Below are 16,597 nucleotides of genomic sequence, written 5' to 3'. Positions count from 1 at the left end.
CAGTGTAAAAACTGTAGTAGGCTAATCAGCATATTTACAGTACGTATAGTTTGTAAATTCTTATTTATGACCAATTTTTGCCGTTGCTTAATAATGCAGCAGTAAATTAAGGCTTTAATATAACGCGAAGCCGACGCCGCGGACTGCTCGCTTAGCTTCAGTTCGCTTGCGCGTGGGACAAGCTATAAGATACTAGCGATTTTCTGTATATAAACTTATGTTGGAGTATGTTATTTTATTTAAATAGAGCTTTTGATTATGTTGTTTTTAAGCCTTGTCTTTATATATAACAGTTAAATAATTTTGTATTTTTTTACAAGCTAGATATTTTTACCACTATGTACATAAGTAATATGTTACGCAACATACTTTTGTAAGTACAGATCAGTCTCTAGATTGTTACTCTAAATATTTTTTTACCCAAAAAGATTCAAAATATCTTCTCAGATTAATTGACTTCACTTTCAAGTATGCCATTCTCATTTAATATTTGTTAAAGCTACTCCATTTTAATGTTGAATAATTTACGAGTCACATTACTACTTTAATGGCACCTTTGCACAGACGCTCCCATTTTAAAACTAAACTATTTGCAGCGTGGGTCTTATTCTCATAATTACTCGTTATTATAACTTTTACTGCGCAATATTCCATTTGGAAAGGTTTATTATGGACACTTTAATAACCTGTGTGATATTAGTGTTGCTAGTGAAACGTGAGAAGAGTTTTCGTTAATAATAATTAATTGTTTCATTCTGAAATAATAAACATGTAGCATATCATGATATTTGATTAAATGGTGCCAAAGGTTACTCACTGGTTTTACCCAAAACTTTATAACTAATGAATACACATTTTACAGACAATGATGATTATTTCGTAAAAAAATGTATCCTATATTTTCAAGAGGTAGATACACTAACGGCTCCTGAGATTGATTGGTCCTATTGGATTTCTAAAACCTATCAATTATATATAACCTATAAATTGTGTCTGTATATGTATACATATGTTGTACAAACATGTTTATTTGTAATAGACGAACTCAAAAACTACTGACCCGATTTTTAAAATTCTTTCACCATTAGAAAGCTAAATTATCTGCTAGTAACATAGGCTATATTTTCAAAAAAAAATCAAAATCAAAAATATTTATTGGAACAAAAAGCACATTTACAAAAAAATCTTATCCCGATAAGGTCAGTATTTCCCACGGGACGCGGGTGAAACTGCGAGTGGTAGTAGGTTATAAATCGCTTGTCGCTTACACTTGAGGCTACTGGTAACAGTAACATCGCTACGTGATTTATCGTCCGCTACACCACGGTAACTTATTACCAACGTTTATGTTCGGCGAATATGTACGAGATCATGTATTTTGTATATGTATACAGTATGTGTAAAGATACATGTAAAAATACACTTAAGTTCGAACTGGGGCCACTTTGTGGCTGAATTTGCCATGAAATGTGTGTTGTTAAGTTGTACAAATTGCATCTAAATATTTTTTATGTTGAATATTTTATATCTTTAATCAAATTATAATTGTAAACCGCATTTCCTTATTGTGTTTGTACTAAAAATATACTTTTCTTTCTTTGCAGGTAAACTAAAAAATATCTTACTTCATCAACTGAATATAAGAGCTAATACTGGTAAGCTTCTCAATATTAATAACTCAATACTGAAAATATTAAAATTAAGTCGAATTTTCCATCGAAATCGATGAACACAAGACACAACCGAATCTGCCAATACTTGTAGGATGACAAGTGTAACTATGCCCTAAGCAGAACATTTAATATTCATTTATGCTAACAACAGTGACATCTGTCGGGGGAACGAAGGAGCTATTATCTTCAGTACAAATTGCTGAGTTATATATAAAGGTACCAGTCCTGAATTATTGTGGGATAACTTTAATCAACTGAGCTATAAATACCTTGCAATTTATAAAATTATTCTCTGTCTTATAAGCCGAATCAGTATTATACCTAATGTGTAATTTTCCCTGCTATACTAAAAGCATTCAGTGTTATATCAGCCTTAGAACTCCTCTAACAACCATCCAGAGTTTATCAAAACGCTGCCCTCCCATTCTCCGATAGTCGGTCACCAATTTTTTGTAGGAGAAAAAGAGAACACACTGATAGCAATAGTGCAACGTTCACGTCCTACCGTCACGTCCACAAATCTGAGTAAGAACGCCCGACAAAAAATCGGTCCGATAAGTAGGTGGACAGCCTTAAATTGATGACTTTAAAAAAAAAATACCAACAAACCTACCTAATCTGAAATCAGGTAAGAAGTTCACAATTCCAGTGAATTGACTCACATTTGCTAAATGGATCCTAAAAAAGAAAACAAAGTCTATTTCTCTGTGGAAAAACAAAACAAATATAAATAAAGCCATTCACAAAATAAGGCATAGCGTTCACGTGTGAATAGGCTAATTCGGCGTTCACTTTTCGCTCTCGGCTAAGCGATATTACGTACTTTGGAGCTCAAAAGCGTTACGAATAAGTATGTACCGTAAGCAGTTATCCATAAATTCCCGGATGTGTGTACCGACAGTTTGACGGGGGCCACCCCTAAATAATGGGCGGAATTTCGCGCCATAGACCAGAGCATAAACTATTAAAGAGATGCCAACAACCCACTATGGCACGATTTTATGAGCCGGTTTTGCATATTGAACGGCTGCATACCACTTCAGTTTGACAAATAATCGCGTCTTTTCATTTTAAGCTTACTGATATTGCAAGATATCCATTTAAGGTTGTGGAAATCTTAGTCTATGCTCGTCTACTGAAAAGCTCGTGGCTTGTCAAAGCCGCGCGGATCGATCGATCATAAGGTTAAGCAACGCTTGGTGCGGTAGGTCCATGGACCATGGACTGCCAAACGTGCCATCCGAAACATGTTTCGGATGGCACGTTTGGCAGTCGTTACGGGTAGTTGGAAGCTAGACAGTCTGACAACCAGTCTTACTAAGGGGGTATCGGGTTGAGGATGTCAGATAGGCTGTCGCTCCATGTAAAACACTCGTACTCGGCTGCAACCGACTGCAAACCGACTTAGACTGGAAACCGACCTCAACGTAGGGAAAAGACAAGGCAAATGAGATGCCCGTTTACATAGTTTATCTCAGAGAGGTCTATGGTAAACACTATTCAAAAAAACTAAATAAATAAAAAGACCATATCTACGGTTAAACAAAAATTTATTTAAATAAAATTTTACTTAAATGTTCACAATTAGTTTTAAAAACAAAACAACTAACACAATAAGTATACCTAGGCTAGGTTTAACTAAATCAACAAAACTAAAGATAATTTACTCTTGACAAGAACTAGGGATATAAAGAACTAAACTTATTTTAACTTCAAACGTTAAGTCTAATATTATAACTAAAACAGGTATCCATAAGAGTACAATAAAATAAAGAAATTGCCTATATTTTCTAAAACTAGTTGACCATATCCAGGGTCAGGCATTTTGAATAATGTAGTGTGTATAGGATGCTCAGAATCCTTCAATTTCATCAATAAGGTCCGCAACGTCATCACGTTCTTCCTCGACCTCAGTACTTTTGTTTTCAGTCGGGGTAGGTTCAGTTTGCACAGGTACGTCTGTTGTATTTTTAAGCACATCTGTCTCACCACCCGTTACTTCTAAAGTCGGTTCCTCCTCAACTCTAATAACCGTCTCCCCAGGAGGTATCGGCTGATCAACATGTTCTTCTGGCAGTGCCATAACGTTTGACTCTCTCTCATCCATTTTACTCAAATCTTGTAGAGTTGAAACATTTTTAAGAACTTGTACAGAACCAATAGGTTTCGATTTATCCTTTTTGATATCTGGAATTTTATCTTGGTCTCCAGCGTTCTCAAATTTTTGTTTATGTTTCACGGTCTGAGATGGTTGCTGCGGTGTTTCTTGCCCGGATTCTTTTACTTCTTGTGATTGTTCTGACGGCTTCGGTTGGACACGTGATGGCTTTTGCTTCAAGACTTTCAATGGTGGTTTCTCTTTAGCTGCAAGTACCTTCTGTTGTACAGGGAAATACAATTTATACTCTGCAGGTAATTCTTCATCTGGGACAAGTTTGTCTGCAAAATATATCCGTCTTAGTCTAATATTAGCGTTTATTTTCACTTTAAGTACTTCGAAAAATTGTCTGTTGTACGCCTTTCTAGTGAATTCAGCTAAATTGAACTGTATTTGGTTCCAGCCATCTGTAAGGTTAATTGGCATCACGGTACAGAGCGGTAAGACTTGCGTAGTGCTTTGGAAGTTTGATATGCGGAATCTTCGTCTTGCTCCAGTGACATCCAGGATAGTCACTTCAAAGGAAAAATATTTTCTCAGGTTCTTAACGACCATGATTAAAAACGGCATGGATATGCCCAAAACTGCATTGCCTTTGGGACAGGTCATGAACGTTGTGCTTACATTACTTCCACCTATTTCGAACACCAATGACTTAATATCGTCATCTAAAAACCTCGATACGTATCCATCTTGAATCGTCGTATCCCACATGGATAGAGGCTTAGCACCGACGCTATAGAATATGGTAAGCATACCACGTTGATAAGTGTCCCTATACATTATTAAATATTTTTATAAATTAGGTATTAAATAAACTAAAAGTTACACTCTTAAAATCAATGCTTAAAATATTTGTCATCTGTCTTCTGTCAGCAAAATAAACTTCTAATGTCAGCCGCTTAAAGAGGTTTACAGTATATTTCCATGTAGTTTTTATTAAAATAGTTTCATAATTTGTAACTAATATTATTGTAACATTTGCCTTACTATTTGAACCTTAATTCCTTAAGTGCAAGGTTCAGTTTATCTTGCACTGACATTTCTATATGTTGCATTATCCTATTTTACTTGTGTCGACATTTTAGCATTGTTATGAAGAGGTGAAAGACCAAATTCAAAGTGTAAAGTACTTTGGGAGCGGCGCCGGCGGAAATTTGCGTTTTTGCCAGTCCTGGGTAGATTGATACTCTTTATCTACGTTCGTTTATACGAGTATTTATCGTAAACGCGTCTTCGTATTCTGTGAACAAATTCAAAGATGGGAGATAAGAGATTACCGTTCATTATGTGTTGTGTTTCTATTTATAGGTAAGCTTTGTTGCAAAAAGTAGATACTTAACAGTTGAGTTGAGTGACGATCTGGATCAATACCCGCTGCTGTTTAAATAAACTCCATAATCGCGCATTGGTATTAAGTTATAAGTAACTTCACTGTCAAATTGGAAAGTACTTTTTGAAAACTTGTAATAACAAATTCAAAAAACATAAACGAAATAACTATGAAAATGTTGTTGAATGTAACTCTCAACATCGGACAGATAGAACGTCATAATAAATGAGGCGTTCAGACGTAAACACAAAAACTTGTAACATATACGAAGAAATAAAAGTTTTAAAAGAAAAGCTCGCTCTCTGTGATTTATCTAGCCATTTGTCATCCTCGACACTAAGAAAATATGTCACGCAAAGCCACAAGTAACGCACACAGGCGCTGTAACGAATATAACATTTTTGTCGTCTCTAAATCACATGACTTTTCCACTATGCCGGCTGCCCTTAGAGACAGCCGTGCACACTAACAAAAAACACGAGTAGCGGGAACAAAAGAAAAATGAAAAAGTGCCTTTCGACTGTCATGATAAGGAGTGCATGGGCGTGTTCGCGTTGTTATTGCGACTACACTGGCTACACAACTCCGCTGCTTTTTGCCCCCGGATAACGCGTTTGCAACACTGTGCTTTATGTTAGGGGAACACAGTTAAGATATCATACTGGTTTTTTCGAAATTAATGGCGTAGAAAACGTGGAGCCGATAGCGCTAACGGATGTCGGAGAGAAATAAATGAATTAGATTTGTTTATGTATTTTGCTTTGGGAGAAAACGATTTTATGTGGATCACGACATGATAGATGATATTCTAATCGATATTTAACGTTCGTGTTGTAATTCAACGTTTTATTCTCCACTAGGGCCATTGTAAGTATATTGCTAACATTGTAGGCATTTTTTTAGGACTGTTTCGATTAGAGATTCGCTATACAATATTGGGCACTCAAAGCTTTGTTTAATCTATTTTCATTCCATGTAAATTCATGACTATATAACAACCTGCCCAGTCAATTTATTTTTGGAGAAAACGTGTAACGCATCTCTTAAAAGCAATTTTACCATCGAAAACGTTCCAAAATAAAAACGTTTAAAACGCAGCTTTTTAACTGAGAAAATTCGAAATTAGAATATCGAAAACTGTAAAAAAAGAAATAGAAACAAAAAATGGGCGATTCAGTTGTGCCTGGTATATTTACAGAGCTCATTGCTCGGCGCAACGGAGCGTGGCCTGCATAATGTATCGAACGGTACGCGATTCCGGCAAAGCTTTGTCTGCGTTATTTACAACCGCCCCGTGTATTCACGCGGAAATTGGATTTGTAAAATAAGACACTGTATAAATAATCTTTATCTAAAACATATCTCAGTGGGAACATTTGCCGCCCAAGTTTTTGTGAGCTCCGACTCCCAACGTTTGTCAGATTACACGCGAAAATATCTGTGACTCTAATAGAGATAATTAACGGTACTTTATGTGGGAACTTGTGCCATGCAAAATTCCGTCCCGTGCCATACTACGGTCCGTTTTTTTTCCAACTGTGGTCCAAGCTAGTCTCTCGTTTGGAAATAATCGTCGTCGCTTCAATGCCCCGGTAGGGACAATGTATCGAAATTAATATCCGGGACGTAGCGGCGAACAATTTGTCCACCCGGAATGTGGATAATTAAACCGGCCTGCAGCCGTTTCCTAGCGTACATGAAGCTGAAAATATATGACGCCGTCTAGCCGGCATTCAAGCAGTTTGTCTGACAAAATTGACCAGACACACAGAACAGAACAAAACGATACAACCAATAATCAACTATTCCAAATAATAATTTGACTCAGCGTAAATGATGGACCATTAATTTTAACCAGTAACATTTTAACGGAACACATAATAGTGGTTTAATTCCGTTTTATATGACACCTGATATCACATTCAAATTAAATAATGGTCCTGGTAACATTATTAACCTCTGCAATAATATATGTTGCAACAAATAACACCAAAAAGCGATTTATTTAAATGAGAGTAGTAAACTTAATAGTAGGTTGCACTGATTATTTTAATCAAAATGAACGAATCACTGCATGCTCTAGTATTTTACCAGCAATGCAATGTTTGGCTTGTATGGTTTGACATCCATACTTTCATAGCAATTAATACAAAGAACAAATATACAAGATAAATATTAATTGGTTAATTATATAGAACTTACATTTCCTGCTCAATTAAAAATCCGTATTCGAAAACTCGAACTCTAAAAAACCCGGGACATTTAAATAGCTACTTACTTCTTCACATGTACTTAGAAAAGAGCGCATCACATACATTTTCCGGTCCGCCATTTTTATCCGCGTCGTCCGAAATCGAATCGTAAATCTGTAACATCGATTAGCCCACTGTTTGTCCGAACCGACGCGAATAAATAGCGCAACACATCTTGACTGTACCACCGTACCACGCTGTACGCGACGGTACAATAATGCGATATAAGCTGCGATTTGCGATCGGTAATAGGCTTAATTTTTTTTATTAGTGAAGCACTTTTGTTGGCGACAGTAAGTGATGATCGATCGTCGCTTGTTCTTATTCTTATTTTTGCTTTAGTGTTTCTTGGTGGAAACATCGAGAAGTTGATCTCAGGTTTAGTTGTTTTGTTAGTATAAGACTACGATGCTTCTCGAATGATTTCTCTGTTTGACTTATTCGATTATGGAATCGATTTTATAATTTTTGATAATTTACTTCTCTTTTTAACTACACAGACACTTCTGGGTGCCATTAAAATACTTTAGTGCCATGAATAAAAAACTTGTTTGTTTGTGCTACAATGAATTTGTTTCACGTATCAGATATTTTATGCAGTGTAAATAAAGATTTTGCCAAGAGGCCGTGCCAAGACTTGGCAGCTAGGCTCTATCTCGTGCCAATACCAGATATAAACAAAGTACCTCAAAAATATTGCCAAGTTTTAAATTACATTCAGTATTAAATAGCTTGCTATTTTCTCAGCTCTTTTACAAACAAAAATTAAGGTATTTTTCCTAACTGCCCTTTTTAGCGCCTGTCAGCATTCGGTAATTTATCTAACTCTAAACTTATTCTTCCATTCATGCACTAATTAGTCAAGCAAAAATTAATCCTTCTATTCAAAGGGTAAACAAAAGAAAACCACTGACCAATCCTTAATTTGAAGCGTCCATCATTTGCCAGTGTTAAGCAAATTTGTAAGGCGCGTCGCACTGTAAAAAGTTAATGATATGTGAAGAACCCTAGGAAATCCTTCGTTTAATTGTTAGTAAATTAAATGGCTCGTGTTAAGGCCCGCTGTGAAACGAGATCGGACAAATTTTGATGTGAACCGCTCGGGTACATACGTCGGGTAGATATATTGGGGACTTTATGCTAGGTTGCTTCACTTGTGTTATTAATTTTGGATTAGGATCCAGTTGATTTCGGATTAATCGGAGAAGGCTTGACAATTTGTACACACCTTCAAAATTGGAGCATGTCCTTCGCTATTAAAGGGTATAACCCTGTTCATGGGGTTGTGAATCCCTTAAATAAAAGAGACATTAAAAAACCCTACATTTAATTAACCCCATCTTTGTCTCGCTTCCAAAGTAAACACAAATAACTTCTAATGAAACACCACTAAAACTAAGAAGAGTAGAAGCATCTTTAGGAGGCCCATAAGGCCTCGCGCCACCACTATCACTTAGAACTGCAGTAAGCGTGCATTCAATAAACTTAAGTGTGAATATAAAAGCGACGTAATAGCCTCTGGTAGTGTTTACAACCACCACTTACTATGTCTAATGGGGCATGTGCACTTTATTGTCGAAAATTGCATTTTCCGAGCGAAAATTCCAACACCTATTTTGTCTTTAGTGTTTGCCTTTGTGACGGCAGAATGGAAAGGTAAAAAAGTTGCCCCTGGATGCCCATTTGGGTCGTTACGAGGAGATGTGGCCGTTATACAAGAAGTATGTTTTGTGCTGTTTGTCGTATTGTATCGTTGTCGTATTGTCACAGATTGCAGGGTAAAGGAAGTTTAATTTGATCGTTAAGAAGCTCTACCTCTTGAATTTGGTTTTGTGATTTTGATTGATTTAGCAATGAAACAATTTATAGGAGTGCTTTTGACGATTATAGCAACTTGTTTTATTCAAAATGTGTTGACGATTATTGCTAATTGTATATTTGTAAAACTGTGATCGAATTTTCACATAATATAATTGGATATGGCCCTAACCAGAAAAAACCGTCTCAATTTCAGTCATAATAAAAACAAAATTTATAAATGAACTTGCTAATTTACAATCCGAACTAGATTTTAACACGAAAACTGAATTAACATAGACAAAACAAGTAAAAAATAAATTATCCTGCAGCCTAAACCGGCAAGACTTTGTAAACTAAAAGCCTATTATTGAATAATAAAAGAGATTGTTTTTCATTCCCTCTAACGGTGATTAAGATATACAATCGGGCTCGCAAAATGGAAATCTATCGGATGCTTAAAGCAATCCCTTAGTACACGTCGCACTTAGCTCGGGGATTATCCCTAGTAATGACCATCTCATGTATTTTACTTACTACAGATTTCTAACCTTAGAATTAATGGGTGGGTCACAAGATTGGAACTGACTTTTTTCTCTGTATTGGGTGAAGTTATCTGTCTAACCTCAATACTCAATATTTTAATGCGTACCATAATGTTTACAGTTGTTGGTATACAGGTAATTTATGTCACAATTATGGGCCCTGTTGGGCACAGCATATACAATAGAAGGAGAGAGGAGGAAGCGCACCGGGTGTTCAACCTCTTTCATCATCATCATCCTCCGAGTTTTTTCCCCATCATGTTGGGGTGGGTATCCAGTCTAACCGGATTCAGGTGTTTAACCTCTTCCGTACGTAGGTAGTATTTCATGACCTTAAGATCGTGTAGTCACGATTTATGCGAGTTATAGGCCCAATGTCATAGTTGGGTGAAACTTAGGCATGTCTAGACTTGAGGTTCTCTTTTATATATCATAACCAAGGCCATATCTTGTATCCATCCAATATACTTGACTTATTTCCTTCACAAGGTTGCCAGTTGTAACAGCGAAGTGTCGTTACTTACAGTCTTACATATTTTTCTTGTTACGCACAAATACCTTAATTTAATCACAGATTTAAGAATATCGCTCAGTTTTTAATAATTCGCTGAGAAATTGTGAGAAAGAAAACACTTTTTCATTTCGACGTCCATGTTGTTTTTAAGGAAAAATAAGAGCTGCCGGAAATTTGTTTGTTGCCCATTGGGTATGAAATTTTAGCAATCTTCAATTCAAAATATATGTTATAATAAGGCACTAGGTAAATAAAAAAATAAAACAAATATAAATAAACAGGTTCTGTGAAAAAATGTGTGTTCCGTTAATATTTGTAACTGCATATCTGCGTATCCCAATACCAATGCTATTTACATTTTATATAGATAAACGGAAATGAATATAAACGCTTTCGTTTGCTTTTATTTAAAATAACGTTGGAACATTTGCGTAAACCCTATTCCATTTAACAATAATAATCGATTTTAACCTCATTTTCTAAAAATAGATATATTCATCAAAATATGGATAAGACAAAAAAAGATTTCACATACATTACGCAGTGTCGACTTACAATCATTATTATAAAAAACGTGACGAAGCTTCGAACATAAAAAATAATAACTTTCTCCATACAGGATAAAAAACCAGTCCATTTCGAAACGAACACGAAGATTACTAGATATAAGAAATTCCATATATGACGGACACGGAAAAGAATATAATGATGTCTGAACCAAAAAAGGCCTCGTGTCCTCGTAAAATGTCGTCTGTACGAAATTCCGTTACGCTTTATCATCACTAATGGCTTGCAAATAGCTCCAGCAATCGTCTTACACTCTTATATCATTCGCAGTTCACCCGCTGCATTATTCAGTATTTTGCTTTTTAATATTCAGACGACATATTTGAGTCTCCTTTCAATTTTTTCCCGTGCCTCTCTCGTGTACCGGTGTGCGCGGAATTTTGAAAGCTACTTATTGATGTTCCTTGCTTAATCCCAACATATCACGCCGAAGACGGGTGGCACCATTTATTTTTTTTATCGATACCGCTGTGAGCCCCTCTTGTTCTCCCGTTCCACTCATTTTTTATAACCTATAGACGTTGGATTTATCGTGGTTGATTTTCACCGATATCGATGAAGTCTCTATCGGGCGGCGCTAGTAATTTATACGGGGAAGGAATGGATTCATAGCCGGACGGATTAAAAAGAAAATGAAAGCAAAATATATGGGTCTGTCGATCGAGCGCTGAAATAGCGAGCTGCAGGTTGCTTTAATTATCGACATTCCTGCAGCGGGGCCGACAAATTGTTTTTGTCCGACGCCGTACGTCCGACAATATTTCATTATTATAACCGCGGCATTGAGGTGGCGTATCATACGACACGTATTTACGACACTATTTATAGGTGAACGATTAATTCTGTCGGGGTGATTATAATATTAAATTGGTTTAATATTATCGTCCATTTGTTATCGTTGCGTGACGAATGCATTACTGCGCTGCTAATTATAAATAATTCTATACTATGAAATATGTATGACATTACGTATGCAGGAAGCTCTGGGCCGCGAGTGTTTCGATGTGGGTCATATATTATCCACGGGCGGGAAATAGTGGGCATGCCTGAAAAATCAGGTTTAAAATATTATGTAAAACATTCGCCGTTAATATCATTGGCTACGTTGCAGATCTAACTTTTTCAATACGCAAGCCACTTGACAGCAGTATTGGCTATCGACGAGCCCTTGGAACTCTTGAAAAGTGTAATATCATCGAAACTTATGGGAGTGAAGCACTCAACTTTGCGGTCAGCCGACGCAGCTGATCGCCATAGACAATTGCTGCGCTAGGCTATAGACAATCGGAGGAGCTAATATATCAAGTTGCAGATTCTAATAGACGAGCGCAAGTGCGTTGCATACTATCGATGGAAAGTTTCTCTAGATATGCCTCCATATTTTTTTCGTATTTATATCTTTTTAAAATATAAACAATATTTTTCCGATAGGTCTTTGTACCAGAACTATCCAAAACTCATCTTATGTGATATAAAATGTGTCACGTGCCTGCCCTACAAAAAAAAGACATTGTTGCAAGTTCCATTAATTAATTACTAGCAAAAACACCAGACGCGAGCTAAAATAAGAAAAACATAGGTATTGTAAAAGAACAAATAGGTAATTTTCAATCATTCATGTTTCACTTTTTACATTCAACATCCTATTTATGACCAACTACACTGCGGTCACGTAAGTCTCACGTTGTCACCCTCGAACTATGAATAGGAAGGGCTATCAATCACTTTTGAAAGCAACATCAATCATCCGGTGTAATCCTCGTAGTAGTCAAAAATATTACTAGCACACTACTTCATAATTAATTTACAGGTAACATATGACCAAATACACGTAATGTTACAAGCAGACTGATCAATACTTATTTACTTCATCTGTATGAGGATTGTTATAATGGCACTAGCTTTATTTGTTGCGTATCAGACCCACTGTTACTAAGCAGTAAGTATATAGTAAGAAACCTCAAAAGCTTTCAATATCAATTTAAAAAAATACGCACATCCTGATGGAGAACCTCCTCCATTTTGATGAGTCGGTAAAAAAAATGTTTTAAGTTTTTATACCATGATGTTCAAAACTATTAAAATTAAGACATTTAAGGGCAGAATACAGCATCTAATCTAAGATTCACTAAGGCCAACTCTAAGAACCTATCATACAATAAGTCCAAAATCACCAACCAACGCCTACCAATAACTTACAAATATGTCGACACAAAACCGGCTCTTCTAGCATCCATTACCCGTTTATAAATCAGTGCAGACTCCATTCTGCCGGATTGCCTGCAGTAAAGGTTGCACTTATTGCCGATTCTCCTCTCGGCCCCCGACCCTCGAACACTTCGTCGTGTGACCATAGCCCATCTTCCCCCATTCCCCCTTCGTCGTATGACCATGGCCCGTCGTCCGCCGTTCTCCCCCGGCTCATCGTTAACACTGCTACTTCATTTGTTTGGGTTTATGGGGTTATTGAACTTAGGAAGGTAAGAAAGGTGGCTGTTAGATAAAGGTGATAGCTTAAAGTAGTTTGGAGACAACGAATGTTTTTTGGTGTTTGTTTTGTTTTTAGTATGGTTGAAGAGCCTGGAGACTACCATACTTTGGTCAGCGGTTAAAATTTCTTGCTATGCTTCATAATAGAGGTCATTTACCTTGAATACTGTAACACTTTCTACACGTAAACAAAAAAAAACTATTGTTATTCAGTAACCGATAAATATTCCGAAAGAAAATAACAACAGTGTATGGAAAACGAAATCTATTTCTGTTATAAACACGAAAAATATCAAAGAACCTGATCTTTTGTGGATTCTAATGATAAGGCCTCGATATTTTCTATTAATTTGTACGAAAATGAGCATCTTTCCCCATCCTCCCCCCATTTACCCAATTAAACACCTACTGGGGCAACCGATATAATTTTTTCCCATGTAATTGGGCAATTTTTCCATTCTAACCGTTGCCACTCAAGTAAATATGACCAATTACCCGACGCCACCCATTTCACGCTACTTACTTTTAGATGACGCCGGTTAATTTTGAGAAAATTTCTACTAAGTTGCTTAGTTGATCGATAAGTGATTATGGGGAGCTAGATGTGGGGGATGGTTAGATGTCATGTCTGGCCTTGTTTTGCTTTAAAACATAAAGCTATATAACGTTCGCTATAGTCAACTAGGTACTTAGATAATCGACTTATTGGCTCGTGTAAAATACCCACCCTAGCGCCAAAACAAAGGTTTTCCTTGTTTTGTAAGAAAATACATAGGAATTGGTCGTCTTCGACGTCACAGCCTGAAAAAATCCACCGTTGGCCTTGCGCAAGCTTAAAGGAATTCACTTAGGACTTGTACGTTGGTGAAAGATTACACAAGCAATAGGTACCGAATACACAAATCACCACCAAAACATCTTAGAACATAAAAAAAAAACAATTGAAACCTACCGTCGTAATTATCGAATTAGTCATCAGCATTTCGGCGCCCGTCTAGACAATTAGCTACCAGTTTTTATTCACGCCAGAAACCCGTCGAAATCAGACTTCGAACTAATTACATTATCATTAGATCCGGCACAGTGGACCGGTCCGTTATGCCAACCCTTTTGGCCCGCCATGAAATATTTGAGACCACTGTGCAATGGCTACGTCTCGTTTTGTTAGGGTATTGAAATTGCGAAGGTTATTAGTCGGCTAGTGATTAATAAACGAAATTGGATTTAGACGATAAAGTTTTGAGGGTATTTGTAATATTGAGAACTGTGGTTTGGTGATCATTGTACATGCGAGCCTAACTACAGAAGCTTCTTTATTGCTTCACAATAAATATAAATACTGGTATTATAAAGCTTGGTAATCAAAGTTTGTTGGCTTTCAACTGTACCGATTTGAAAAAATATTTCAGTGTCAGATTGTCCATTTATCGATTAAGTAAAAAAAGCGTGTAAAAAAGAACCGTTTGTAAAACTAAAAATCTCCCAAAAAACCTCAGTAATAAAATCACCAATGTATTCTTAATGTAACCTACTTACGAGTATCCTCATATAAGTGAACAGAAATCAATATGCATCGAGTATTCATTACAACTAGATTAGACTGTTCTACTTTCTAACAGTACCAGTGCCGTGGTCTTGAACGTGGCCAGAATAACAATACAACAAACAATTTCCTTCAATACAATTTAGAAACAAATCTGGACTGCTTTTTACTCGTAAATACAAAATTACATTGTAGCCAGACGCATAAAATACAAATGTAGAGAAAATATTGTCTAAGTTTTGGCGACCCTAGTGTACTGAAACGAATTGTGATTCTATTTACAGTATTCACTTGTTTCTCTCAGTTTTATACATGTAATAACTATTTGTTTAAGTTTGTTGCTACTTCAATTTATACGCGGTGTGTTCTAGGGTTTATAGGTCCTCGTTTTCGTATAAACTAGACACACAGATGTTCGAATACATAAATATTTTTTATTGTATTTGTTCCCCAATAAAAGTTAGAAAGCGTGTCTAAGTAAAAGTTTTAATCAAACATCTTTCAGCACGATTAAACTCGGATGATTCCTTTTCTCAACTAATTCGATTCACCGCGAAATCTTAGACAAAGTTTGCACAAAATCTTGTGAACGAATTAACTTTTTTATTTCAATTGTTTGTAGCAAACGAGATTGTGCAGTGTGGACGCGCATGTAAACTCGGCATCGACGGGTAGACGCAGCAATTTCCTTGCCAAATCGAGTGTGAACGGGAAACCACCAGTTTAAAGCGGTTTCCCTGCGCTTTTTTTCTAATACATGGACCGGTTGTTTACAACTGCCAGGGGAGAAAAACATTAAAAATACACGAGAAAATCGTGTTTTGGTTTTAGCTTGAATATTTGTGTTCCAATTTTTGCGTGTTCGGCTTTATTTTGCTGGTAAATACTCCATTTTATTTTATGTGAAAGCACTAACACTTTCTCACGTTTTGTTCAATGCTGGCGCAGTGTCACGTTAGGCAGCAATTAACTTTTATAGTATGAAATAAAAAACTAAATAAATGCAATAAAAAACTTAAATCGTAAATATTATGTTTACGATGAGCATCAGTATTCGAAATATCCAAAATAAAATTGAGTCAGTTGGAATAAAAATCGGGATGAAACACCCTAAATCCCGCACATGACCGGAGGTTAAAAGACAAGTGGTTTGAAGACACGATAACGCCGGCGGCGGGGGGGTTGAAATCTAATTTGCAAATGCATTTCCTGCCTTTCAAGCTGCAGTGACGGCCCTGCTTTACATTTTTAAACAGAGCAGACAGATTCGAGCGTTTCGACTGTTTTCGGGTTGATAAAACATTGTATTGGGGGATCTTTTGGACCGACACCGCCGGTGGAGGGTTGAATGTACGGAGATGGGAATAATTCTCTATTGGCAGAAGGTCTTTTACATTTTGGGATATTGTTTTCTTTCATGTTAGCAAAAAGTAATATTGAAAGATCTGTAGGTTTTTAAAGTGTTTGTAAATGAGATTCCAAGCCTGGACGGCGCAGTTGTTTAACGATCCATAATAAGTAAATAAATCTGACTTATATACTCGGAGTTGGCACTCAAATATTCTGTACATCTTCTTTAATGCAACAGCTGAGCAAAATCAATACAATTTAACCTCCAGCGTTACGAGTATGTCAAGTATATAGCAAGTATCCAGTTGTCAATATCCAGTGCCAGTATGAGATGGCACCCAAGCAAAGCATCATTCTTTTTTTGAAGTTTGTACA

The 16,597-nt window shown here is 36.5% G+C and overlaps 2 protein-coding genes across 10 annotated transcripts in view; one reads left to right on the top strand and one right to left on the bottom strand.

Annotated features, from left to right (window-relative positions):
* Positions 1-16,597, top strand: part of LOC110371297 (semaphorin-1A) — a 301,020-nt gene that overhangs the window by 172,169 nt on the left and 112,254 nt on the right. The window lies entirely within an intron of this gene.
* LOC110371298 (cilia- and flagella-associated protein 20) lies at positions 3,207-4,665 on the bottom strand. The gene has a single exon (XM_049845261.2). The coding sequence runs from the start codon at positions 4,612-4,614 to the stop codon at positions 3,526-3,528; it is 1,089 nt and encodes a 362-aa protein (XP_049701218.2). The 5' UTR covers positions 4,615-4,665; the 3' UTR covers positions 3,207-3,525.

Source organism: Helicoverpa armigera, chromosome 15, assembly GCF_030705265.1.
Source record: "Helicoverpa armigera isolate CAAS_96S chromosome 15, ASM3070526v1, whole genome shotgun sequence".
NCBI lineage: Eukaryota > Metazoa > Arthropoda > Insecta > Lepidoptera > Noctuidae > Helicoverpa > Helicoverpa armigera.
This window is presented reverse-complemented; position numbering and strand designations above follow the sequence as displayed.

What these genes read in the sequence shown, in the direction of transcription:
- LOC110371298 (XM_049845261.2), bottom strand. Translation starts at nt 4,614, where the DNA reads ATGTATAGGGACACTTATCAACGTGGTATGCTTACCATATTCTATAGC.